Below are 24,483 nucleotides of genomic sequence, written 5' to 3'. Positions count from 1 at the left end.
TTTGATAAACTGAGGAATTAGAGTGATCATGGCATGGCATGTGACTCACTCAGTAGACGTCGTCTTTGATAAGTCAATTATTTAATTTTTACTATTTAATTAATCTTTTAAGATGATAATTAGTTTTAAAAATGATCTATTCAATTTCATAAAAAATTTTCATAAGTTCTTAGGATAAATTTTAAAAGTGTGAGCAGTTAAACATTGATTCTCGTAGACTTTGCCATCTCTAGAATTATAAAATCATTTCAACACCGAATTAATACTTCACTCGCAAAGATAAATTCATAAATAGAGGTCTCAATTTGGATTAGACCTATTGAATTGATTCGTTCCGTAAATAATATCAGTGGTTTGGATTAAAATTTTATTAACCTATTTTAAAATGGATTTAGTGGACAGATCTGTCTATGCTTGTGATTCATATGGGTCGATTCATGACGGACTTGAATTTACTTATATATTGAAAAAAAAATATTTTTTAAAAAAATAAAATTAAAATAGAAAATTTAATAAATTAGTGAGTTCAATTGTAATTTAAATTAAAAGTTTTAATTTGATCTGTTGAAATATAATTCAAATTTAAATGTTTTTATAGATTCTTGAATTAATTTATTTAATTTCAAATTGATGGTTTAACTTTTGACGAGTTAATCTGCCCCCATCGTGATTTTACTCGTTGGACCCCTCGAGCTTTTTCGCATACCTCCGTCCACGGGCGCCCCTAATCTGCGGGCGCAGTCTTTCATTATTGAGACGGCCGATGGAATACAATGAAACTGACCATCAAATCACTATCCTATCCTGTCTTAAATATGCACACCCATGTGCATGTAATAATTCTACCTTCTAGTTTTAAATTTTACACAGCTTGTTTAATTTTAAAAATAGATGATCTTTTTTATTTTTGATTTATCCATCTATATATTATAAAGTCTATTCTATCCCTAGTCTAACTGAATTTCGAATTATAATATTCTATGAATCATCAAAGTGACACCGGAGAAGTAGACAATATATTATATAGTACAGCTGCCGTCCATGATCCATGCATGGACACCGCCTTTGGACGTACGTTGAAGGGGAGGATCCTCAGCTGATCGAACGCTGTGCCATTCCTCGCTCGCTCGCTCGTCGCATGAACAGAACAGAACAGTCGCTACAATCAATCGATTCGGCGCATGGTTCGATCGGTTCCCAGACCTAATTAATTCAATTGCCATAAATGGGCAGGCAGACTCTTGCCGCCCGCCTCAGTTCTCCAGCACAGTCCGCCATGCTTCCCGCCCACATCCAATTCAATGCATATCATACTCCACATTAACTCACTCTCATTTAACATAATTTTTCAATGCTTCGGGTGGGTAGGACTTGAAATCCGAGATATCATTGAGTTGGTTATTACGAGAATAAATTTATTGAAATGAATAAAAGTTGAATTTCATCGAAATTGAGAATATGCCCTTCCCCGTAGTAGCTAGTTACAGTTTCTCGATTTACTTCCTCACAGATGGTCGTGGGATCGACCGTGTGAAACCGTTGAGATGACGAATTTCACATTTGCTAAAGTAATCTCACACGAGATCAATTTAGGATCGAGATCAAATCGATTGAGATTGGATCATAGACTCGTACGATCCTATCAAAAATATTTAAAATTTTATAGTAAATGATTAATCATTAAATAAAATAGCTAAAAAAATTATTTATATATAAATAAATTAATAATTTAACTACTATTTAGCTTAATAATATAAAAAAATAAAATTTCTGCTAATATAATAATAATAATCATATTCAATTTAAAAAAATGTTCCTTTGGTTCGTAAAACAATCCAAAGGCTAACAAAGTAGGTGACGTAGCGGCAGAGGCGGAGCCAGAGGGGGCAGGTAGGGGCCACCCCCTAACTTTTTGATTTTCATTTGTTCAGAATGTTTTTAAAAAATAAATTACTACTATTTTAATATATTTATTTTAAAATTAATAATTAATTGTTAAATATTTAAAATGTGACCCCCTCTCGTGGAAACCTGCCTCTGCCCCTGCGTAGCGGAAGTTATTGAATCCTTTAATTCGAATATGAGCGTCGAAAGTAATCTTCCAAAACTATTGATTCTACATAAATTAATTAGGCAATAGATATCCAAAAAGTTTTGGGGAAAAAAGATAAGAGAATATTATTAATTAAAACTAATTCAAAAATAACTAAATAGATGTTTAATAATCTTAAAACTCTAATTAGACTAAAATAATCTAAATTATAAAATAGTTCAAAAATAATAAAAACATATTTAAAAATATTAAAAATCTTTTGGGCCTTTGAAAAAAAATAAAAAATATTTTTTGAATATGAAATTGGATGGTTACTATATTAAACCTGACAACCAAAACTGTAGATCTCTGAACGAACTTCGATTTGATATATTATAGATCTTGTGGTTTAACCCGAGTTAAAAATTTTGATCTCTCAAAACTTTCACATCATCAACCCCTAATAAAAAAATGTGTTGAATCGTTTGTAACGTATGATCATACAGATCCTACTGATCTTGCTCCGATTCTACTGTCCTACTGATCGTGTTCCGATTCTATGATAGAAAATAGGACTTAAGTAAAATTTTATTTATATTTATTTAATATATAAGTAAATAAATAAAATTAGTATTTAAAAAACATAAACTCACATTAAGTTTGAAATAAATTTAAACTCATGAAAAAAAAATTTAACTAAACTTAAATAACAATTTAATTCATTTTAAAATTAAGTTGACTTGACTCCTTTACACCCCTCCGAATAGAGATGACAAATATTCATTGAGATTTGAGTTAAATGAGTTGAGTTATAGATGGAGTAATTTACTTAATAATCTCAATTTAGTTATCTAATTTATGTAAGAGAGAAACTTATAGATTTATTAGGACAAAATTTAAATATAGATATTGGTACTTATGATTTTTTTAATGTATTTCTAATGTGAGAGTATCCCAAGTGAGGGTCCCCACATGGTACCACATAAACATTCTCTGATATCATTGTTAGATCTGATGGAATCCATATATATCTCCACAACGATATTTGAACTTACGTCCTCATGATTTTATTTTTAAATTTTATCAAAAAGGCTTCGTATCAATATAAATATATGTATCTTATAATCCCAAGATTTTTTTTTATATATTTCTAATGTGATACTTTTGATTGTATCCTAATAAAATGTTCGACAGCTATAATTCGTAACTACTGTAACAACATAAAAAAAGAATAATTCCGAAAATAAAAATATATTAGCATGAGATAAAACGTTCCTTTGATAAAAATAAAAAAAATAAAAAGACATCCATTTCATGATTCCAATAAAAATGAATCATCCTTTTAATTTTTGCTTAATTTCTTAAATCAGAAAAGATCATCTTACCGCACACAAAAAGGAGCATCTCGTCGCATCGTCATGATCAAAGGAGCAATTGCACCTGTCAGGCTCCAAATTCATTCCCAACCATCTTTGGAGGTCTTCTTCATTATCTGCACCAACATCTTCGGACCACAAGACTCATGTTAATGACTAAATCGAACACTAAATTTGCTCATTGAACACCCCATCAGAGATCCTACCCAACTTCATTCATTCATGATTGGCTCGAGAAGAAGCTCTCCATCAATGTCATTTTCAGCTTCATCTTGCAACTTCAACTCTGCGAGTTCTCCCACTAATTGCTACAGATGGCAAGAGCATGGCGCTGAGTACACAGCCCATACAAAGACTTAATCGATCAATCAATCACGTAGTAATAGAATTATTGTAATCTAAATATTATTATAAGCACAAGAATCATTCCCCTTGTCTTCTTGCTCCTGTTCATGACAAGAAACCACATGCAATCGACAGAGACGCATTTATGTTCCGGTCCTGTTCTGTTCGGTTCTTGCTCTGGGTTCTGCTTCAGGCATTGCTTTGCTAGTTTGCTCTGCAGCCGCAATTCACGGGTTCTTTCCACACAGTTGATTAATTATATTCATTTGGTGGTCCTTCTTAATCTTATTCTTGCAATCCTACATTAATTAGACGGAGATGAGTATTTAGTTAAAGTCGTAAGCTTTGTTGCAAACCTTAATTATGCCCTTTAATATGTTTGTTGAAAAACAGAGTGAAACAGAGAGACCTTTGGCAGTATGTTTGCTCTGTTCTGCGCTATAAATTCGCCTATTGAGTCGTCGTCCTCCTCGCAGACATCGACCATGGCTGGAAAGGCTTTTTTCGGCAAGTTTGTCGCAGTGGCAGGGAAGCTTCTCTACCTGTGCATGCCTTGCCTCCTCGCAGTCCTCCTTTCCTGTCTCTCCGCCTCGTCGGCGGTCGCCGGCTCGACCCTGCTGGTTTCCGTCGGCCTTCTGTGCCTGACGCGCCGGCCGCGTCCGGTCTACCTGCTGGACTTCGCCTGCGTCAAGCCGAGCGCGGCCTACGCGGCGACGCGCGGCCGGATCATGGCTCAGTTCACCAGCGCCGGCGAGTTCACCGACGAGACGGTGGCGTTCCAGCGGCGGATGCTGGAGCGGTGCGGCATCGGCGACGCGGCCTACATCCCGGCGTCGCTGCTGAGCCGGCCCGTCGAGATGACCTTCCGGACGGCGCGCGAGGAGGCCGAGGCGGTCGTCTTCCCGGCGGTCGACGAGGTGCTCCGCAAGACCGGGCTGGCGGCGCGGGACGTCGGCATCGTCGTGACCAACTGCAGCGTCTACACCCCGACGCCGTCCTACGCCGCCATGATCGTCAACCGCTACAAGATGCGCAGCGACGTCGTCAGCTACAACTTGGCCGGGATGGGCTGCAGCGCCGGTCTGATCGCCATTGATCTCGTCAAGCATCTCCTTCAGGTACACGATCCGAAGTCCATCATGGCAAATTCTATGAATTTGTCTGTTTGTTCTTGCCATATTTTAACTTCAAAGTTCATGTTCGTCGATTCCAAAACTGCATGTCTTCTTCCCTGATCTCATGAATGCCATTCATCGCAGCATCGATTGTCCATTTACTCACATAATGACCACGTACCACTAAGATACACATGCATTAAATCATGCAGATGCCAATAAATTCAAGAACTTTAATGCCTGGCGAGTCATCGTAAAACCCTGCCAACTCCGTTGACTCAATATTTACAAGTCAGAAGGAAATCTATTGTATTGCGTGAGTGGTCAAACTGAAATCTGAAGATTGTAACTGTGGCGTTTAATTTGGTGCAGGTGCACCCGAACAACTGCGCCCTGGTGGTGAGCACCGAGAACATAACCCTGAACGCCTACTTGGGCAACAACCGCTCCATGCTGGTGACCAACAGTCTCTTCAGGATGGGCGGCGCCGCCATCCTCCTCTCCAACCGCCGCTGCGACCGCCGACGCGCCCACTACCAGCTCCTCCACGCCGTCCGCACCCACCGGGGCGCCGACGACCGCAGCTACTCCTGCGTCACCCAGGCCGAGGACGGGGAGGGGAAGCTCGGCATCGCCCTCTCCAAGGACCTCATGGCCGTCGCCGGCGCGGCCCTCAAGGCCAACATCTCCACGCTGGGCCCGCTCGTCCTCCCCTTCTCAGAGCAGCTCCTCTTTCTCGCCGCCGTGCTGCTCAAGAAGGTCTTCAAGGCCCGCTCCGGCGCCGCCGGCTACGTGCCGGACTTCAAGGCGGCGTTCGAGCACTTCTGCGTGCACGCCGGCGGCCGCGCGGTGCTGGAGGAGCTGGAGAAGAGCCTGCGGCTCTCGCCGTGGCACATGGAGCCGTCGAGGATGACGCTGTACCGCTTCGGGAACACGTCGAGCAGCTCGCTGTGGTACGAGCTGGCCTACTGCGAGGCCAAGGGCCGGATCCGCAGCGGCGACCGGGTGTGGCAGATCGCGTTCGGCTCCGGGTTCAAGTGCAACAGCGCCGTGTGGAGATCTCTGAAGAAGATCGAAACCGCCAACGACGGCAAAAGCAATCCGTGGTGGGACGAGATCACCGAGTTTCCCGTCCATGTGCCCAAAGAGGTGCCGCTGGCGCCGTAATTTATAATATAGACGATATACGATGATACCTACGATCGATATCGAATCATGGAGATGTTTCAGTTGAGCACAGTTTTAGTTAATTGAATTACTGTTAAAGCGCTCAAAAATGTGTTAGACCATCTTTGTTGCTAGATATTATAGGTTGAATTCAATTTCAATTTCTCCGTTGGAAAGTCTTAGTAGATTATTGTTGCAAAATTTGGCTTCCTTCTCAGCGGAGATATGTAGCAATGATTTCTAATAGCTTTTTTCATGACGTCGGAAAGACTCGAACTCAAGTGCGTTCGGGTTGGGGTTTCTGTGCTTAAGTAGTATAGTACGGTACTTATACGCGGTGGTACTCGGACGAGTCGGAATAGTACCCTACGGTACTCAGACGAGGTAGAGCAGTACTCAGACAAGGAAGAGAAGTACTTGGTGTTGCTGGGCAGAGTCAGAGAAGTGCTCAGCAGTACTCGGACGATCCAGAGCACTTCTTGGTGTCGAGGCCTATGGTTTCCACAGTGTCCTTAAAATATATTCGTCCTCTCTTAAGTGCTTTCAAAGGTGATAGACGACTGTTTCTCAGAATACAACGACAGAACTGGCAAAACGATGAAGCATAGATCGTTCCTGACGAACTGATTACACCCAAAGGTTATCACCAGAGAGGAGAAGCAGAGGAAAGGAAACAGAGAAAGAAGAAACGAGATAATTTCTTTCTCACATAACTTCTTCTTTTATAATATATCTTCCATTAATCTTTAATTAATAATATAATTAGGGGATTAATATCTTGATTTGAAACATCAGTAATAATACTCGGTCGTTTCAACGCAATTAACTCGTCCATTAATTTATACGTTACAAAAAAAAATGATTATGACAAAATGTTAGTTGATTTGTTTGGGCAAATTATGTCCTAACCGATCGTACATTCGACGCACGTAGGTCGCACTCGCATATGAGTTACTTTGCGATTAGTGCAATCCTGATCCTGAATTTGCATCCCCTGCGCACTCATGCGTGAGAAAGAGCTTTTTTCTCTACATTTGTTCACAACATTAATACTTATGATACATTATAAACTCTTTAAATTATCGTTGTCTATCAACTATCAATCAATGTAAGACTAAACTCATTCATATAAGAGTTTTCTCCATCCTTCCATTTTGTTTGCATTCAGATTTCCAACCATTATCTCAAACCGTTCAATGGAGCTTGTTTGATCAAATATATTATACCGTGCTTGTCGTTCGCATCATTGGGCACAATATATTATATAATTATCAGGAAATTATTGATTAATATGACGGCCAACTTAGATATTTTGTGTTGGATACGTAACCGTTACTGGTGCGATTGCGGCGGGATACGGACGTCGGGCGTTTGCACAGGGTAGAGGTGGATGCAGTCGATCCACGGCCCGTCGGGCGGTGGCATGACGTCGCGCATCGCCTGCCACACGGCGCTGTTGCACTTGAAGCCGCTGCCGAAGGCAATCTGCCACACGCGGTCGCCCTTCCGCACCCGCCCCTTCGCCTCGATGTAGGCCAGCTCGTACCAGATGGAGCTCGACGACGTGTTGCCGAAGCGGTGCAGCGTCATGCGCGACGGCTCCGCGTCGGTGGGCCGGAGCCGCAGGCCGGCCACCAGCTGATCGATCACCGCCCTCCCGCCGGCGTGGAAGCAGAAGTGCTCGAACGCCCTCTTGAAGTCCGGCGCACGCGCCGCCTTCCTCTTCGCCATCGCTGCCACCGCCTTTTCCGCCAGGAACCTTAGCTGCTCCACCAGAGGCAGCACCCGCCAGCCTAGCGCCGAGATGTTGTCGCGGAGAGCGCCGGCGGCCACCGGCATCACGTCCTTGGACAGCGCCACGCCCATGTTCCCCTCTTCGTCCTCCTCCTGGAACACGCAGCGGTAGGCCTTGTCGTCGCCCCCGTGGTGGGTGCGCACCACGTGGGTTAGTCTATACTTGGCGCGGCCTCTGTCGGCGCGGCGGTTGGAAAGCAGCACGGCGGCGCCGCCCAAGCGGAAGAGGCAATTGGGCACCAGCATCTCTCGGCGGCGGCCGGTGTACGTGTTATAGGTGATGTTCTCTGTGCTGACGACGATGGCGTACGCCGGATTGTGCACCTTAATCATAAAAAAAAATATAAATAAATTATAAATGGATGCCTTTCCGAATCGGAGATGCAAAAGCCGATCGAGTCGATCGGACACACCTGGAGGAGGTCGCGGGCGAGGTCGACTGCGATGAGGCTGGCGCTGCAGCCCATGCCGCCCAGGTTGAAGGTGCGGACGTCGGAGCGGAGGCGGTAGCGGTTGACGATCATGGCGGAGATGGAGGGGGTGGGGTTGAAGAGGCTGGAGTTGACGATGACAAGGTCGATTTCGCGGGGCCGGAGGGCGGTGCGGGCGAAGAGGGAGTCGAGGGCGTCGAAGATGACCTGCTGGGTCTCGGCGAAGGCAGCTGCCATGGAGCGGTAGAGAGTCGCCTGATGAAGCGCCGGCGGGACGTAGGCCTCCTCGCCGATGCCGGAGCGGCCGAACAGCTTGAGCTGGAACGCGATCGTCTCCTCGTCGAACTTGCCGCTTGAGCGCAACCGCTCCTCCATCATCTCGAAGGAGAGCTTAAGGTCGTCCGGAGGCAAGTGGCAAGCGAAGTCCACCAGGTAGACGTCGCGCGGCCGGCTCGTGATGAGATATAACGACACTCCGGCGACGACGAGGACGAGGAGCAGCAAGAGCAGGTGAGCTCTGTTGTCCCGTCGGAAGCAGAGTTCAAGAAGCCAGTCGAGCTTCATCGTGCCCATCGTCACGGCGGCGGCGGAGACGAGTATGGCGCCGAGGGTGAGAAGGTGGTCGACGAGGTAGCAGTAGGCCAGATCGGCGTAGATCTTAAAGCTCGCCGCTTTGGTCCCCTTCATGGATTGGATTTGTCTTTACCTTGAGAAGATATAATTTAGATATTGAAGATCGATCGATCGATTTCGGGTTTTGGTTTGTGGAGACTATTTATACGTGAAGATCGGAGAAGGGAGACGAAGAATTTGGCAACTGGGGAACGCGCGACGTGTGCTTTGATTCACAGGAAATAAACTGGCGGAAGAAGCAGAGTCCCAGAAGGCTGCGACAACGTGATGAATAAGCCACACAAAGAAACCATTATATATTGTTATGGTGTTACGAGGTGGTCGGACTCAGCCCATAAAGACCGGTCTAAGCTCTAGATACGTCGGACAAAAGATTGACTTGGTCTTATATTAAGACCCTGTATTTGCTCTTCGAGTCCGGTCGGGATCTAAACCCCTGGTTCCAATCAGGAGCCAGCCCACTCACGAGCCAGACTCGGCTACTCGCCCAACCCACTCGAGAGCCTAACTCGACCTGGGATACCCCCACTCGAGAGCGTACGGTTAATCTCTTTCCTAGGGTCTACATTTACATTGAGGCTAACTCCGATTCCGGGACTCTACTCAGTCGTTGTCCAACTCGATCCCTGCTCATCTCAACTCAAGGCCAACTTCTCCACCTACTAGTCTCGTACGTCCTGTCCACCATCAGACCGATTCGCTTCTTGTGTTCAATCAGTCAGTGAAATCATTACCAAGAAGTTATGAGTAATTATGTGACATGATAACCTGTCCCCTGTTATATATCAGGGTATGATGCTGAATGATGCAATTTCATGCTATTATGACAATGATAAGATATTTTTCACACCTTGATAGGACATATCTTGGATAAAATCTTGACACGCGGATATTCTTCTTAATTAATGACAAGACATGTCTATATGACTTTCTCATTCTTGCCTAAATAATCTCCTTCACACAGGTACATATAGATACATCTTCATCACACTCTTCCAGTTAAATCTTCTCTTCTTCTGGTGACTGACTTGAGCTGTTGGAGGAGTCAAGCCAGGACAACCCTGGCCTTCTTTTCATCGTGGTGGGGCTTGTAGGGTTCTTCACTCTTCGCACGGTCAACTTCGGTGCTGAATGACCGATGACATGTCCACAGAGGGATCTCAACAGGAACAGATATAAATCTCATGCACTAGCTGAGATTGATTGTTCTTCAATTTCATTCACAAAAGAAATTCTATCAGCAAGCATGAAATATACAATAACTGGAAACTTTGATGATCTAGTTTTATTAAACCAACTGAAACATCATCATCCATCTGTTTTTTTTTTCTTGATCTGTAAACATTTACAAGCCAAGTCATCCAAACCAAACGATGCATTTGTGCTTCCATATATATGTTCTAAAACATTTATATGCATCTGAAAATTGAATGCCATCAAATTAAGCGTTCGAGAACTGCCATATGCAGAACTGCCGAGTCTTTTTTGAAATTGCAAGCACGCGAGCACCCTTCTTCTCCAACCTCAGCATCTGATGAGGTTGAAGAACAACCAGATCAAGATGGTCTCCAACAAAAAGTTATTTCATGGCTTCTAGACTTGAGGGAAATGTACTGCGCAGCTACGTTGCCTGAAAGGTATAAACTTAAACGATCTCATAGAAGAAGGCACTTGAATGCAACATAGTATTCACGTATCCAATGAAGCAGAAATTACTAAAGTCTATAATTGCAGCCATAAAGTAAAAAAAGAAAAAAGGAAAAAGATGAGGACACCACTAGGAAGTTGCTAGTTCACTTATGAAGGAACAGGTGAAACAAGGCTTTAGACAAACTTTTCGTTACTATAATAAATTGTATTCAACTCGAGGGCTATTTATAATTTTCTTTATGTTAACAAGTATAATTTACTTGGTCAAAGAGATCCAGTCCTAGAGACACGAGAATGACATTTTATGTGAGATCATAATTTATTGCTTTTAAATGACTCTAATGAGAGTCCTTAATCTAACTGAAGTGTTGTTTCCAACAATTTTGTGATGGCAAGTTTCAACTACATGAATGTATCATTCCCCATGATGAGCTGCTTCAATCTTTTTCACATATTCACTATTTCTTTTGTGTCTTAGGGAAACCTAGTCCACTTAATAACACAAATCCCTCATCTGATAAACAATCCAAGACAAACCAAACAAAAAAAAAAGGATCAATATGAGCACGTGTATGTAATAAAGCATAAACTTCACTTGAGAAGTTGATACATCAACTAGAAAATTTTGGCTGATTAGTGTAAGCCAAGGTGAGCTGTAAAACAGTGGCCATTTTTATGCACAGATAGATAGATTAATATTGGAGGAGTAGAACCAAGAGAAACTTGACATATGAAAAGGAATAAATCAAAACAACAAAAATGAAAACATACTCAAGAATAGGAAGAATAAGGAGGATTTGATACCATTATTTGAGGTTGTATCACAACTTTCCAGAGGCTGGAGCTGCATATAAAGACCTTAGTTGCATATTTATCAGCTTACTGTTATGAAGAGCCTGTTGGAGTTCTACTTCATCGCACCACCACTGCTCCAACCCATGAGCTTCAAGAAACTTCTGTGGCCCTTTGCACATGACAAAAAGCTTGGCCATTGCTTCTCCATGGCCATTAACCATTTTAGTTTTCTCTGTGCTAACATCAGTAGCAACAGCAGTACCACTAGTGTCATTGTAATAACAACAAATGTAGTCACTATTGTTCACATACAAATGTGGTATCCATTTCTTTGTCTCTGTACCAAATGCCTTCTCACAACTCACAGAAATTTTCTCCTTTGCATCAAGAGAAGTTTCAGCCTTTGAGGGCAAACTGCTCTTAATTCTTCTCCAGAGAAAGCCGGCCTTCTCACCCATATTTCTTATACTCATTGCCAACGATACAGAAGGTGGATTGAACAAATGGCACTCCACAAAGACACCTTGTTTGGCCAATGTTTTTCCCACTTGTAGAGCAAATCCAGCTCCCAGGGAATGCCCACCGATGCACACATTTCTGCTACCAAAGTTTTCAACCATGACATTAAGTGCTTGCAGAGCTCCATGATACCTAACTGAACCTTTCAAGCTTTCCCAAGCCAGGAAGCGAAGGTCATCTTCTAAATCTCTTCTAATAGTTGGACTCTTCAGTAACGTGCCCCGGAGTGCTAGTACAGCCCTTGGAGCTCCAGCTGGTCGCATCAAGATAAGATCTGATAACGCAGCAGATCGGTCCCATTCGAAGACTGCACCATATATGGATCCATCTCTCTCGTCTTCAAGAGTCTGTGTTAGTTTATATTTGAAGGTTTTCCACCATTTTGGAGCAAGACCATTCTCTGCATTTCTTTTTTCTTGTCTGTCTAGCTCTAGCAAATAAACGGCCTGTATGAAACAAGCAATTACCATCCTTTTGTAGTTTGGATCTCTCCTGACATGAAAAGGATAAAGAATCAGTGTTACAAAAATTCAGATTTACAAGATCAGCGTATTTGGAAATATGCATCTGGACAATATCGAAGACATTTCATCAGCTTGCAACTGTGCGAGAGAAAAGGGTGGAAATAGTGCTTCAAAAAAATCACAATTGTACAGAAAAAAATTGAGACATCTACTAGTCATCAGATCGTCGGCTCCAGAGGAAACAAAAGATTTGTTGGATAAAAAACTAGAGAAATACAGAAAAAAAAGAAAGATCTTGCAAGCGACAAAACAGTACAATCCATCATCCACCAAAAATCTAAGGCAAAAGATCCCTATTTCAGTCAAAATCCTGATCAGCTTAGTCCGAAACCCTCGAGAGCATGAAGAAAGAAGCACAAATTAGATGAAACGGAAGCAAGGGTTGCAGTAAAAACGAACCAGCTTGAGCGGATGAGATCTTTCCAGTTGGGGGAGGAGAAGTTTCGGGGACCGGACACATGAAAGTCGTACGGGTGGGCAGCCTCCACCGCTGCCACCGCCATCACCTCGGCCTCGTTCTTCTTCCGTTCCTCTCCTCCTCCTCCATTAACCGTCGCCAAGGAGCCCTTCGCCATGAGCCCAACTCTCCACTTCCTCCGCTGCCACAAGTGGATCGATTCTTGGCGTTCGAATTCTTGCCGAAGACGACGAAAGAAAGGATGCAAAGTCTCAATCGAAGAATAAAGCAGAAGAGTAGTAGCGGCGGAGAACAAAAGAGAAGGATCGGAATTTATTCTTCTTGCTCTGGAGAAGAAAACCATTAAAAATTAAAATAAAAGAAGAAATGCAAACGTAAACGGGAGCCTCGGCCTCGCTCCCAACGGTCATATTTGGAATCAGTTTGCCAGGTGGCGATGTTTGACCTCATGCGTTCACTTCGATCGTTGAAGAAAGGGTTTCCTTTTTTTTTCCCCTTTTTTTCTTTTCTCGCTTAGAGATTTATTTTATTTTAATTTTGTTCATTAAAGGATAATCCTCCCTTAACCTACTTTTTTTTAATTTAGATGTCTGATAAAAATTTAAAATAAATTATAAAGCTTAATGCCAATTAAGTTTTTAAAATCTTGAAAATACCGTCAAAATTCAATAGTAAAAGATATTTTTCACGTTTGAAACAATTACAAATACATAAACATAATAATCAAAATTTATCCTAAAAATAATATATAAAATTGATTAAGAAAGGCGTTTTTTTTAAAATCGTCATAGTGGCATTTAATTTAGATTTTTTATCCAAAAAAAAATCTCATTTCAAGTAAAATAACACAATTATTCCAATATTATTCCTCTTATTATAACAACTACAAAATTGTAATTATTATACATGTAATAACAACTACGGTATCGTAAATATTATAATTACAATAATTATAGCTTGTAATAATTACAAATTCATAACTACTATAACTATAATAATTATAACAGTTATGAAATGGTAATTATTATAATATGAAAAATAATCTTAAATAAAGAGAATTAAAATATTTTTCAAATCTACAACTGGACTATTTTGAGTTATACCCAATAATAAATATAAATTTCTAAATGAACTTCAATTAGATATATTTATATCCTATAATTCAATTCAAGATAAATGTTATAATCTCTCAAAACTTATTTAACATTTTTATAATACGAAATTATAACTATTATACCTATAAAATAATTACAATTTCGTAACTACTACAACACATCTCCGATTCACAATTTAAATAAAAAATATAAAATAATAATCATAATAATAAATAATATAAAATAATTATACATTAAAGTGAATCACCCTTTTAATAAAAAATCAAAATGAAACCCTTTTGATTTTGTTTAAAAAAAATCCTATCCTAATTATGTATTTCAATCTTCCCTTAATACAATTAGTTTTATACAAATCAAACAATAAATTTAGATCATAAAAAATCAGAAAAAATAAGGCTAAATTATTACAATAATAATTTTCCTTTAGCATGTAGAGAGGCATCACAGTCATAAAAAGGAAAATAATCCAAGGACTTCCAACTCGTTGGTCAACACTGGATAATTGTTTACATAGACGGGAAATGAAAGAGCAAATAAATGAAAGATATAATAATATCCTCCTCCAAGTAAACACGCTATGAAATAATCTAATCTGGATATACATATAATTGTTTCGCTAAGTTCAGTGGCGAGCAAGTTTGTTCATCTTCTTCTGCTGCTTGCTAATAACCCATGACGAACTAGCTAAAATGCTACTTGATAAGTAGTAGCCCCAGTGCACCAACATTTTCTTTCCTCTTCAATTAGCCAGCTACGAGTAACTGTCTGGAGAAAGAAGAAAAAATAAACACATATGAATGAAAGAGATCGAAGGAAAGGAAATCTACATGATTAACTCAGGCTTAAACAGTTCAGTTTACAGTGCAATAATGAGGACAATGAACACTGTCCATCGCAATTACTAAAAAGGAATTGAAGCTTAATGTTGTAGACAATTGAACATGAAAAATCAAATTTCAAGTTTGTGATTTTGAAGCTTCATGCAGCTCCATTAACAGAACACAACTTAATTGATCGTGAAGAATATCAGGTAAAATTGTATGTATCTCATGCATTACCTAAATCAACTTATTAAGAATCTAAACAGCAGAATCTAAATGTATTTGATTAAAATCAGATACTGTAAGCCATTGTAGAAAGAATTACAAATGCCTAACAATGACCTAAATTTTGATAGTGCCTCAATCCGACCAGGTAAACGACTGCTCTACCGGTAATACTTTTATAGACTACAACAGTTGAACCATAATGCATCCAGACTTGCTCTATAAGAAAATGGAAGTGGATCTCCATAACATGGAACGAATAACATATAAGGTAAAACACTCCAGTTTACAAAAAACCCCAACTCATCAAAAGATTTGAAATGGCATATTTGCCTAAAATCCATCAAATAATCTAATTGATGGTTCCCAAGGCAACAATGTAGCCATCAATTAGAGCAGTTAAGTTTTCCCATTTTCAAATTTCAGACTCAGATCTAGCTTTTGAGTTCAACATCTGAAGTCTTGATCCAATCCATCAATGTTAAAGAAAGAAGGAAATACATTCAAGGCATAGGCAGACTTAACACTTGAGACTAGAAGAACATCAATCCATCAAAATGTTAAAATTAGTATATACTAGCTATTTGACATGCCAAAATAAGATTTTGCAACGAGTTATGACAAACAAAACTTGAATAAGTTGAATGAATAATATCTATCACTCATCAGCGCCACAGTTTCCAGAAGATATAAAAGCATCTTATATGCTAAAGTAGGTCCAAGCATCTTCAATCTGCACAATTTGACTTGAGGTTTTACATCTTGGTGCCGGCACTGGTCTCAATCGTAGATCAGAATGATACCATAACAATGCCAACTCGTATCCCCATTTATAAGGGTTGACACTAGTTTGAATATGCTGGCATACATTTTTGAATGAATATGCATATTACCGTAGACAAGTTTCAATAAGAAGTCTCAGAACCATAAAATTTCCAGTTTTTATACTGTTGAAACTATATTTATATTGCACATAAAAAAAAATAACTCGATTCAGTTAGTGACGTAAATAAATTTATATTTACCTATTGCTTTGTAGCTCAATGACACACTGCTTTAAAATTTATTGAATCAAGTTATTTTGTAGCGACATTAGCAAAACTGTCAAGTATCACCCCATGTGAAAAATATTGACATTTTGTAAACAAGAATAAAATTCATGATTTCACTACATAGAGACCTATTGCGAGAAGCCATTACTGAACTTATTGAACCCTATGAGACAAATTGTGACAAGAACGCATCAATGAGTCCTTGTTGGATCCCCATGTCACTATCAATGCTTTACCCTCTTTAACTATCACGGCAATTTACCTTGTATTTGGAGTCTGTCTTGCATGCTTAGTGACAAAATACCTGTTCTGTAAGCTGTAGTACCCATACATAATATCGTTCAGCCTAAACAAGACCTCATTATTACCTGGTCTAATTCTTTGCGCCTTGCCCTTAGAACTAGGGCATTTCCACCAACATTGACAACTCCACGGAGCACGTATGTCGACCGCATTCTTGAACAAGAGAAATTTCATCTCCAAGAGATCTGATGTTTACCTTTTTTCAAGGTTTCTAAAATTTTTGCTACTTGTAAGATGGGAACAATTAAAACAAAATGACCAAAAGCCACCACGCGAACTACAATCTCAAGGATTCTCAAGTTTCAACATGATTAATTCATATTTAACAATATGGGCATTGATGAAGGCTTTTTGCTGCCTCATAGAAATCTTGCTTGAGCATTAGAGTTCCATCAAAATTTACTCAATTATTTCAACATACATCTTCTCGCACACCACCTCGAGAAGAACTTCCTTAGGTAATGAAAGATAGATTTTCTAATATTTTCTCATCCTTCCATCACCCCCCCCCCCCCCCCCCCCCCCCCCCCCCCCCCCCCCTCCCTTTTTTTTACTCAAGCAATCTCCAGCTACACTCTATAGGCTGTCGCCTTCTAGTTGATTTGTGTAAGAATCAACTTAATCTAAATTTTCCATAAAATTTATCAATTTTCAACCTTATCATCATATTGATTCCAATATTGAACTTCTAAATCACTCACAATAGGGGAACATTAACCATTTGTGAGAAGAGTCTAAATTCAAGTGATTGAACCAAGAGAAAAAGATAACCTAGGATTTGTCTCCGCTATTTGACTAGATTTATCTGGGAAATTTCCACAATTCGAAAATTCTGGAAGGCTTTTTTTATATTAAGAGTATTTGGAAATTTCAACATATACAATATATTAAGGGTATTCACCAAAAAGAATGGATCCTACATATTAACTATGGTAGGATGGAATAACCAAACTATCTCTTACCAGTATCAGATCGTTTTGCACGCTTAATCTTCGCAAGCTGCACCTGTGAATCCACGACGATCTGCATCTTTTGGAACTCCAACGCCTTAGCAAACTCCATCCGCTGCTTTTCCAACTCGATCATCTGTCTCTGCTTTGACTCCTCGACTCTCTCATATATCTCCGCAAACTTCATGATTGCCTTAGCCAGTTCTCGAATCCCACTGCCCTCTTCTTCCCTCTCCCTTTTCAAACCTCTTCCAGACCGTGAAGATGACCTCGATAGCGAGCCAGATCCCTCCTCCTCCTCCTCTTCCTCCTCCTCCTCCTCGACATCCTCATCGTCTTCTGCAGCCGCTGCGGCCGCCGCAGCAGCAGCGCGCCTAAAGAAAGGGTTGTCAACAGCAGAAGAGGCGACCGCCGTCCGCTTCTTCTTCGTCTCTGCCGGTCGCACCGCGGAGGCGACTGGCAAGGAGGAAGTTTTCCGATGAAAAGGAAGCGCCAGAGCAAGCGGCGGCGAGACGGGTTGTTTCTTCGAGGATGGAGGCGGGGCAGATCCAACGAGCGCGTCGAGCCGGGGGAAGAAGGGCCATTGGCTCTCGCCGCCGTCGGAGACGCGGGACTTCTCGACCTTGTACTTCTTCTTCAGCGTGTCGATCCGGTTCTTGCACTGGACATCGGTGCGGGGAGGCCTGCGCCCGGCGCCGCGGCGGGAGTTGACGGCGTCGGCGACCTCCTGCCACTGTTTCTGGCGGAGGTTCCCGCGGTTGAGCTCGATATAGCGGTCTCCCCAGGCGTCGACAAGGGCGGACGTCTCGCCCTCGCTCCAGCAGTCCTCTCGGTATGGCATCGCCGGGTTCGGCGGCCTCGTGGCCGAGGCATCCCTCTTCTCCATCTGCCCGATCGAATCCTCCTCCTCCTCTCTCTGTCTCTCTGTCGGCGCTGGAGATCGGATCGCTGTGGATTGACGATGGTCGGCGTTAGGGTTAGGCTCGACGATGAATAAGAGATTGATAAAAGAGGCGGAAGGCTCCGGCTCAAGGGCAGGGGCACCTGCGGGACACGTGTCGAACGTTGGAAGGTGTTGATTGGGATAATATGGCCGTTGGTTTGCCGACGTGAAGCGGTGCGGTGCGCTGCGGCTGTGTATCAGCTTAACTGATTGACAGAAAAATTAGGAGTTATGTTAGAATTTTTAATTTTTAAATACTTAATATTAACTTTTTTTTAACATATTTAAAATATAAAAAATATTAAACCATTTGATAATAATGTTGAGTTTAAAGATATGTTGATTTATAAATCATTTTACATTTTTAAAAATAAATAATATAAATATACAAGTAATGTAATTTACTCATAGGCGAAAGTCCATTTCTGTAATATTCAAAATGCATATTTAATTTTTATATTTATCAAAATACATAATTATTTTTCATTATATCTCTTCTTTATTAGCAATTGACTTGCTAATAAATTTTTTGTTTATTATGTGCTAAATTTTTTAATAAGTTTGTGATAAAACATTTCAAAGTTGTGTCCATTTTAAAAATTCATAATTCTCTATTTAAATTATAAAATCTATGTATGAGGGTATGATTATATTCAGAATAGTGTTGAATGCAATGACCGATTTGAAGTACTTTTGAGATGCTTATGATTTTTAATGAATTTTAGTTAAAATTTATTGATGATTTTATAATATTTAAGAATTTTATAATCTTGTGATCTGAACCAAATGTGTTTTATAAATCCTTTGATAATATTGGTAATTAAGTAAGATAGATTGAGACCTTTTAATAAACTTTTATTAAATTATCTTATGGTTGTGAAAAATTTAAACCTAATATATTTCGATCAATTGATGCAAAAATGTGATAATGCTCACGCTAAGCATCCCTCATGGTCTGACCCAAGGATGTAAATCAAATATTGAGTGGTTTATGGGAGAGTTTTTTAATCACAGTGGCTGCAACTTGAACCCTTGCCCTTTGATATAAGTCTACTCACTTAGATACCAATTCAACTATGTCCTACGGTTTAATATATCTTAATCAAGGTATATGAGCATGATTACATTCATGAGTCTCTTAAGAATATAATTGTCTTAATTTGAAATAATTCAGAGGTTTCTAAGATCATGACAAAATTTTAGACTAAAACTCACTGATGACCTTACAACATTTATACATGATTTGAACCAAGAAAATCTTAGAAAGTCTTTGGTGGTGTTAATGAGTAAATATGACAAGTTTAAACCCTTTAAATGAGTTTGTACTAAATTATCTTAAAGGTTATAAAAAAATTAACTTTTTCCATTTTAGATTGTAGAATATAGGTATGAGATCATAGTTACATTCAGAAAATTCTTAGAGTTAAATGATTTTGATTTAAAATAATTCTGAAATTCTTTAAATATCATAAAAATAGTTTAAACTAAATTCATTACATTATTTATGTCATGAATTTTATAATCTAAATAAAGAATTAAAATTTTAAAATTAATATAACTTTGAGATATTTTATCAGGAGCTTATTAAAAAGTTTAGCAATGAAATTTTTAAGGAGTATAATGAAAAATAATTATGTATTTTGATAAACATAAAAATTAAATATATATTTTAGATATTATAGAAATTGACTATGCGATTGTTATTAATTAAAATATTTTTTAAAGACTAAATTAACTCACGGCATATAATATAACTAAATAAAACACATTCTGTAACTAAATAAATAATTTATATAAAATCTAAAAACTAAATCAAGTCACATAGTATAACTTGTAACTAAATAAAACACATTCTGTAACTAAAAGAGGTAAGTTTACTCCTAAAGATTAAAAGTTAAATCTCTTTTAATAAATTATTATATAGATTTAAATCCTCTTATATTTTTTAAAAGAATTAACTCGTCTTATCACGTAATCCGGCATTCATAATCCATCTCTTAATTAACCTCGTTCATTGTTAAGTCGGTCAACCTCGGGAATACTGATCCGTTGACCAACAGCTTCTTCTACCTGCGACATGATCCACCGTCCACGGCAGTTTGCCTGTTTCTATATTTACCACGTTCTTCCTAGCCTTGACAAGAAAGTCAACCCCTGTGTTAGCTTCGTAGCAGGTCTGGCACGATGCACGTGTCGCAGATCCCGCTAGCTGCTTCCTCTTCACGATGGATTGAAGTCAACGCGCAGCCCCGCCGCCCAGGCCGGTGGAAGTCAACCTGCGATGCGTAGCTTAACACATCAGCTAGCGAATCTAATTAAATGTCAAAGGTCAATTAATTTCATTCTGTCGATTCTTGTTTGGACGAAAGAGTGATGCAGGTTTTGAATTTGTGCTCGATGGATGATAAGAAGCTCGATTTCAACGCCCCGCTGCTCTCCATCCGGCGGCTCTCCGCCGAAGCTGCGGCGGCGACGGGTATGGCGGATTCGGGTTCCGCTCCGTCGGTGAGCGAGAAGAAGCCGTCGTCGTCGCCGCCGCCGCCGCCGCCGCGTAGGTTCTCGCTCCCTTTCTACAAGTCGGAGTTGAAGTCCGGCCCGGTGAGCCAGCCCGGCAAGGTGGCCTTCGTCTGGGAGAAATCGCCGGGCCACCCAAAGAACGCCGGCTCATGGCGCAGCAGTCTGGCAAGATGGAGGGGGAAACAGAGGAGGTGGACAACCGGCGACTACAGAGGAGGTGTACAATTTCCAAGACCGCCGCCGCCGTCGCTGATCACGACGTGTTCATCGATGCGCCGGAGACGCTCTCCCGGACAGAGTCGTTCTTGATGAACTGCAGCATGAGCGGCCTCAGCAGCTTCCGCGAAGATCCAGAGCCCTCGGCCGCCGGCGACTACATGATATCGAGGTTCTTGCCGGCGGCGGAGGCTCTGGCCGACGACTCGCCGCGGTTCACCTTCCGGAAAGCCGCCACCCCAGCCCGAGAGCCGCCCACGAGGGGGGCCGCCGACCGGATCGTGAGCGACAACCTCAGAAAATCTCCTCTCCTCCAGCAGCGCAGGCTCAACGACGTCGTCGACGACGACGACCATGATTCCGGTGGCCGCCTTCCCTCGAGAGGTTGCGCCTCTCTCTGCCTTCTCAACCCGTTCGCCGGGCTCAGGAAACCAAGAAGAAGAGATGCCAACTCGCTCCACCATTTTCTCGACGAGGTGATCAGCTCGATCGATCGATCATGCTAAAACACCGCAGCTAAATTCTCACTTGCTCGATCGTAACGTTCTGTTTACTGGTTCAGGAATCACTGACCCCCCGTGGAACCTCACCATATCGACGGCGATCGAACGCCGGAGGTCTCTCTCCATCGTCGCCTCTGCGAGAAGGGAAAGGCTTTCTCGGAGTTCCAAACAGCGGCGAGATTACGGCTGGAGGAATCGGAAACCCACCGGAATTGGAGAAAACACCAGCACTCCAGAATCGGCACTCTGAATTCGAGAGCAACGTTAGTCCCCTGCAATCTCCTCTCCTGGTGCCCAAATCACCTGCTGAATCCTGGCTTATGAACACGTTGACTTCGGTGGCGCCGCATAGCCCCAGACCGCAGCCGCCATTTTTGAAGGTTCACGTCAAGCAGACAAGCTGGAAGCCAGCGCCGCCGGAACCGAACGCGAAGAAGAAGTCTTCGAAGCCGCAGCGTCTCCGTTCGCGATTCGCAGAGGTTGTGCTTAATTTCTTTTCCTTTCCGTGAAAATTACTGAGTTCTTGCCGAAATTTCTAGTGCTTGATGAATCTTGTGCTGCATTTTGACTTCAATGATCAGTTTCTGGGAAGGTCAACGTCTCCGAAGTCTCAAATATGAGATCTTGACTACATCTAATTTAGATTGCAAAGTGTTCTTGCTGTTGGCTGCAGTTTGTTTCTGTGAACGATATGATCTTCATTACTCCCCAGGTTGTCTTTGTTTAATTGTTTGTAAGAATTAATAATGCTCCCGGGTATACTTGAGTTGATGATGAAACAGAGTTGTTGAAGTGGACAAGGAGTTGAATTTTAACGAAATCAAGGCTTGTCGAGACAATAGCAATCCTCCGTCATAATCAATTATAACTTTTCGATTTACCTTCGATGATGGTAAGATTGATCATATGAGACGGTTAGGATGACAGTTTATTTTTTTAATAATAATAATTTTTATTTTTCTAAAAATAAAAATAAAAAACAGAGAAATCTTTAGGAAAAATTATTATATTTTACGGCCCAAAACGTATAAAGCGCGGCCCATTACTCCTTATATATTGAAGCCCGCTCAAACTCCATCACACGCCGATAAAAACACAAGCCCTTTCCTTTCCTGAATCCCTCCGGCGATCCACCGTCGCATCATCCAGCCCACCTCCTTTTCGCATCCCTCTCAGCGGCCTCCGGAGGCGAGGCGTCGATCCGATCGATGGCGGGAATCGGACCGATTTCCCAGGACTGGGAGTCCGTCGTGCTCCGCAAGAAGGCACCCACCGCCGCCGCCAAGAAGGACGAGAAGGCCGTCAACGCAGCCCGTCGCAGCGGTGCGGAGATCGAGTTCGATCCGGTGGCTGAGTTAGCTTAGAATCAAGATGTGAGAATTCATGCCAAGGCCGCAGAAGAAGCCTCCAGAGCACTGGAACAGCTCCAGAAGATCAACCTCCTCAAGTTTGGACGAATACAGACGCTACAGCACCAAAGACAACTGTTGGAGTGACTGGCGCCCAGTACTACAGGAAGAAGTCTATGATTGCGCGGCAACAGTTGCACACCTGGAAGCCATCATAGCAAAAATCCAACGAATCTTCATGGTGGACCTTGATGACTCAGCTTATCGGATCTTATCATATCTTTACTTTGCGGTGTGGAATATTGGCTTTAGAGCTGTAAAGGATGATTATGGGGCCGAATGAGCACCCCGATCCTCATCCTCTCGAGCCTATATAAACCCTCAGCATGTAAACTCTTGCACCACATCTCCAGACAGACGAGTGGTACTTGAGTTCTAAGTTTGTATCTGCGCAGGTTTGGTAATAAGATCTGTAAGTTCTATACTTCTACTTCTTATTCTTGTTATTTCCAGACGCCAAAGAAATGCTATTTCCAGACGCCACAGCCGCGGTTGTTACAACTGAAGATGTTCCTGAGGAGGACGAATCAGATGAGTACCGCTTTGAATCTGTGGGTTATTTAGTTGTTGATCTGCAGGAAGACGGTGCAGATGACTCTTCTGAGTTGCCTTACCCTCAGAGGCGACCGACGGAAGATGACTGCCACACTGAGCTGGATTATCCCAAACTACGAAAAGCTCAAGAACAAGTTTATTCACGCCCAGCAATTTCCCGATATCGACCGCCGGTAGACACTTCAATGGGGCCTCCGAATTTTCCGCCAGCAGCACGCAGGAGTGAGGCTGGACCAAGCAGACCCCCAGCATTTGAAGGTTTCAGTGGAAGAACAAGGTTCAAGCCCATAAATTATTCACAATGGTGGGAGATACCGGGAGCAATCTTTACAATACCATATGATTGGGGCAGATTGCTAGAGACCTTTATGAGATGGGAATCAATCACTAAAAAAGTGGTTGCCATGCAGGGATTCACAGACGCCAAAGACAAAGCTGAGTTTATTGGGAACCTGCTTGGAGAAACTGAGAAACTGTATTGGATCCAGTGGAGAATGGCCTTCCCAGCTGAGTATGAAGAACTGTTATCTAAAGCTGATGGAAGACAAGGCACCCAAAATATTATTTCACAGATCAGAAGGCTGTTTACACTAGAAGATCCAGATGAATGGTTAAGAGCAATGCAGTATGAAGCATTAGGAGAGCTGGAAAGGCTATCCTGCGACAACATCAAGAACATCCAACAATACATGAATGAATACTTGAGACTAGCTTCAAAAATTGGAAGGGAGTTCATCTCTGAAGAAGAGCTATCAGAGAAATTCTGGCTAAAGATGCCTAGAGACTTGGGCAGAAAGATCAAGGCGGCATATGAAGAAAGATACCCTGATAATCTTATTGGGGTGATTCATAGAGTCCGTTTTGCATACAAATATCTTGAGAATGTATCCAAGGAAGCTGCTCTCATGAGATCCTTAAAGAACTTTAAATTCTGAGGAGACATTCCTACCTCTCCCCTATAGTCCGATCAACGCCCAGCGCCAATTTTTTTTTTTTCCAGTCCGCTCCTAGTGAACCAACAGCTGGTGGCTCGATTCCTTCAGTGGCTTGTACAGCTTTCTTGTAACTTGAAGTG

The 24,483-nt window shown here is 41.5% G+C and overlaps 6 protein-coding genes across 7 annotated transcripts; 3 read left to right on the top strand and 3 right to left on the bottom strand.

Moving 5' to 3' along the window:
• Positions 1 to 4,135: 4,135 nt before the first annotated feature.
• Positions 4,136 to 6,202, top strand: LOC141831019 (putative 3-ketoacyl-CoA synthase 20). The gene is made up of 2 exons (XM_074718471.1): positions 4,136 to 4,871; positions 5,241 to 6,202. Exons 1-2 carry the CDS (start codon positions 4,173 to 4,175, stop codon positions 6,033 to 6,035), a joined length of 1,494 nt encoding a protein of 497 aa, XP_074574572.1. The 5' UTR covers positions 4,136 to 4,172; the 3' UTR covers positions 6,036 to 6,202.
• Positions 6,203 to 7,367: 1,165 nt separating this feature from the next.
• On the bottom strand, positions 7,368 to 8,947 carry LOC141830507 (3-ketoacyl-CoA synthase 4-like). Its single transcript, XM_074717929.1, has 2 exons — positions 8,243 to 8,947; positions 7,368 to 8,153 (listed from the first exon to the last, which is right to left on the bottom strand). Exons 1-2 carry the CDS (start codon positions 8,945 to 8,947, stop codon positions 7,368 to 7,370), a joined length of 1,491 nt encoding a protein of 496 aa, XP_074574030.1.
• Positions 8,948 to 10,273: 1,326 nt separating this feature from the next.
• On the bottom strand, positions 10,274 to 12,972 carry LOC141831021 (GDSL esterase/lipase At4g10955). The gene is made up of 3 exons (XM_074718474.1): positions 12,781 to 12,972; positions 11,348 to 12,349; positions 10,274 to 10,523 (listed from the first exon to the last, which is right to left on the bottom strand). Exons 1-2 carry the CDS (start codon positions 12,954 to 12,956, stop codon positions 11,365 to 11,367), a joined length of 1,161 nt encoding a protein of 386 aa, XP_074574575.1. The 5' UTR covers positions 12,957 to 12,972; the 3' UTR covers positions 10,274 to 10,523; positions 11,348 to 11,364.
• A 1,392-nt stretch (positions 12,973 to 14,364) lies between these two features.
• LOC141831022 (trihelix transcription factor ENAP1-like) lies at positions 14,365 to 18,315 on the bottom strand. The gene is made up of 2 exons (XM_074718475.1): positions 17,278 to 18,315; positions 14,365 to 14,679 (listed from the first exon to the last, which is right to left on the bottom strand). The coding sequence occupies exons 1-2, from the start codon at positions 18,149 to 18,151 to the stop codon at positions 14,666 to 14,668; spliced, it is 888 nt and encodes a 295-aa protein (XP_074574576.1). The 5' UTR covers positions 18,152 to 18,315; the 3' UTR covers positions 14,365 to 14,665.
• A 2,290-nt stretch (positions 18,316 to 20,605) lies between these two features.
• Positions 20,606 to 21,953, top strand: LOC141830506 (uncharacterized). Its single transcript, XM_074717928.1, has 3 exons — positions 20,606 to 20,890; positions 20,959 to 21,417; positions 21,504 to 21,953. The coding sequence occupies exons 1-3, from the start codon at positions 20,606 to 20,608 to the stop codon at positions 21,951 to 21,953; spliced, it is 1,194 nt and encodes a 397-aa protein (XP_074574029.1).
• Positions 21,954 to 23,065: 1,112 nt separating this feature from the next.
• Positions 23,066 to 24,390, top strand: LOC141831201 (uncharacterized). Of its 2 annotated transcripts, none has more exons than XM_074718615.1 (2): positions 23,066 to 23,248; positions 23,307 to 24,390. In XM_074718615.1, exon 2 carries the CDS (start codon positions 23,318 to 23,320, stop codon positions 24,341 to 24,343), a length of 1,026 nt encoding a protein of 341 aa, XP_074574716.1. In that variant the 5' UTR covers positions 23,066 to 23,248; positions 23,307 to 23,317; the 3' UTR covers positions 24,344 to 24,390. The 2 variants fall into 2 exon arrangements, with proteins under 2 accessions (XP_074574716.1, XP_074574715.1); XM_074718614.1 differs by having other exon boundaries at positions 23,208 to 23,232.
• Positions 24,391 to 24,483: the final 93 nt, after the last annotated feature.

Source organism: Curcuma longa, chromosome 6 (assembly GCF_044706935.1).
Source record: "Curcuma longa cultivar G26 ecotype Majalengka, Jawa Barat chromosome 6, ITB_CL_G26_1.1, whole genome shotgun sequence".
NCBI classification, from domain to species: domain Eukaryota; kingdom Viridiplantae; phylum Streptophyta; class Magnoliopsida; order Zingiberales; family Zingiberaceae; genus Curcuma; species Curcuma longa.
This window is presented reverse-complemented; position numbering and strand designations above follow the sequence as displayed.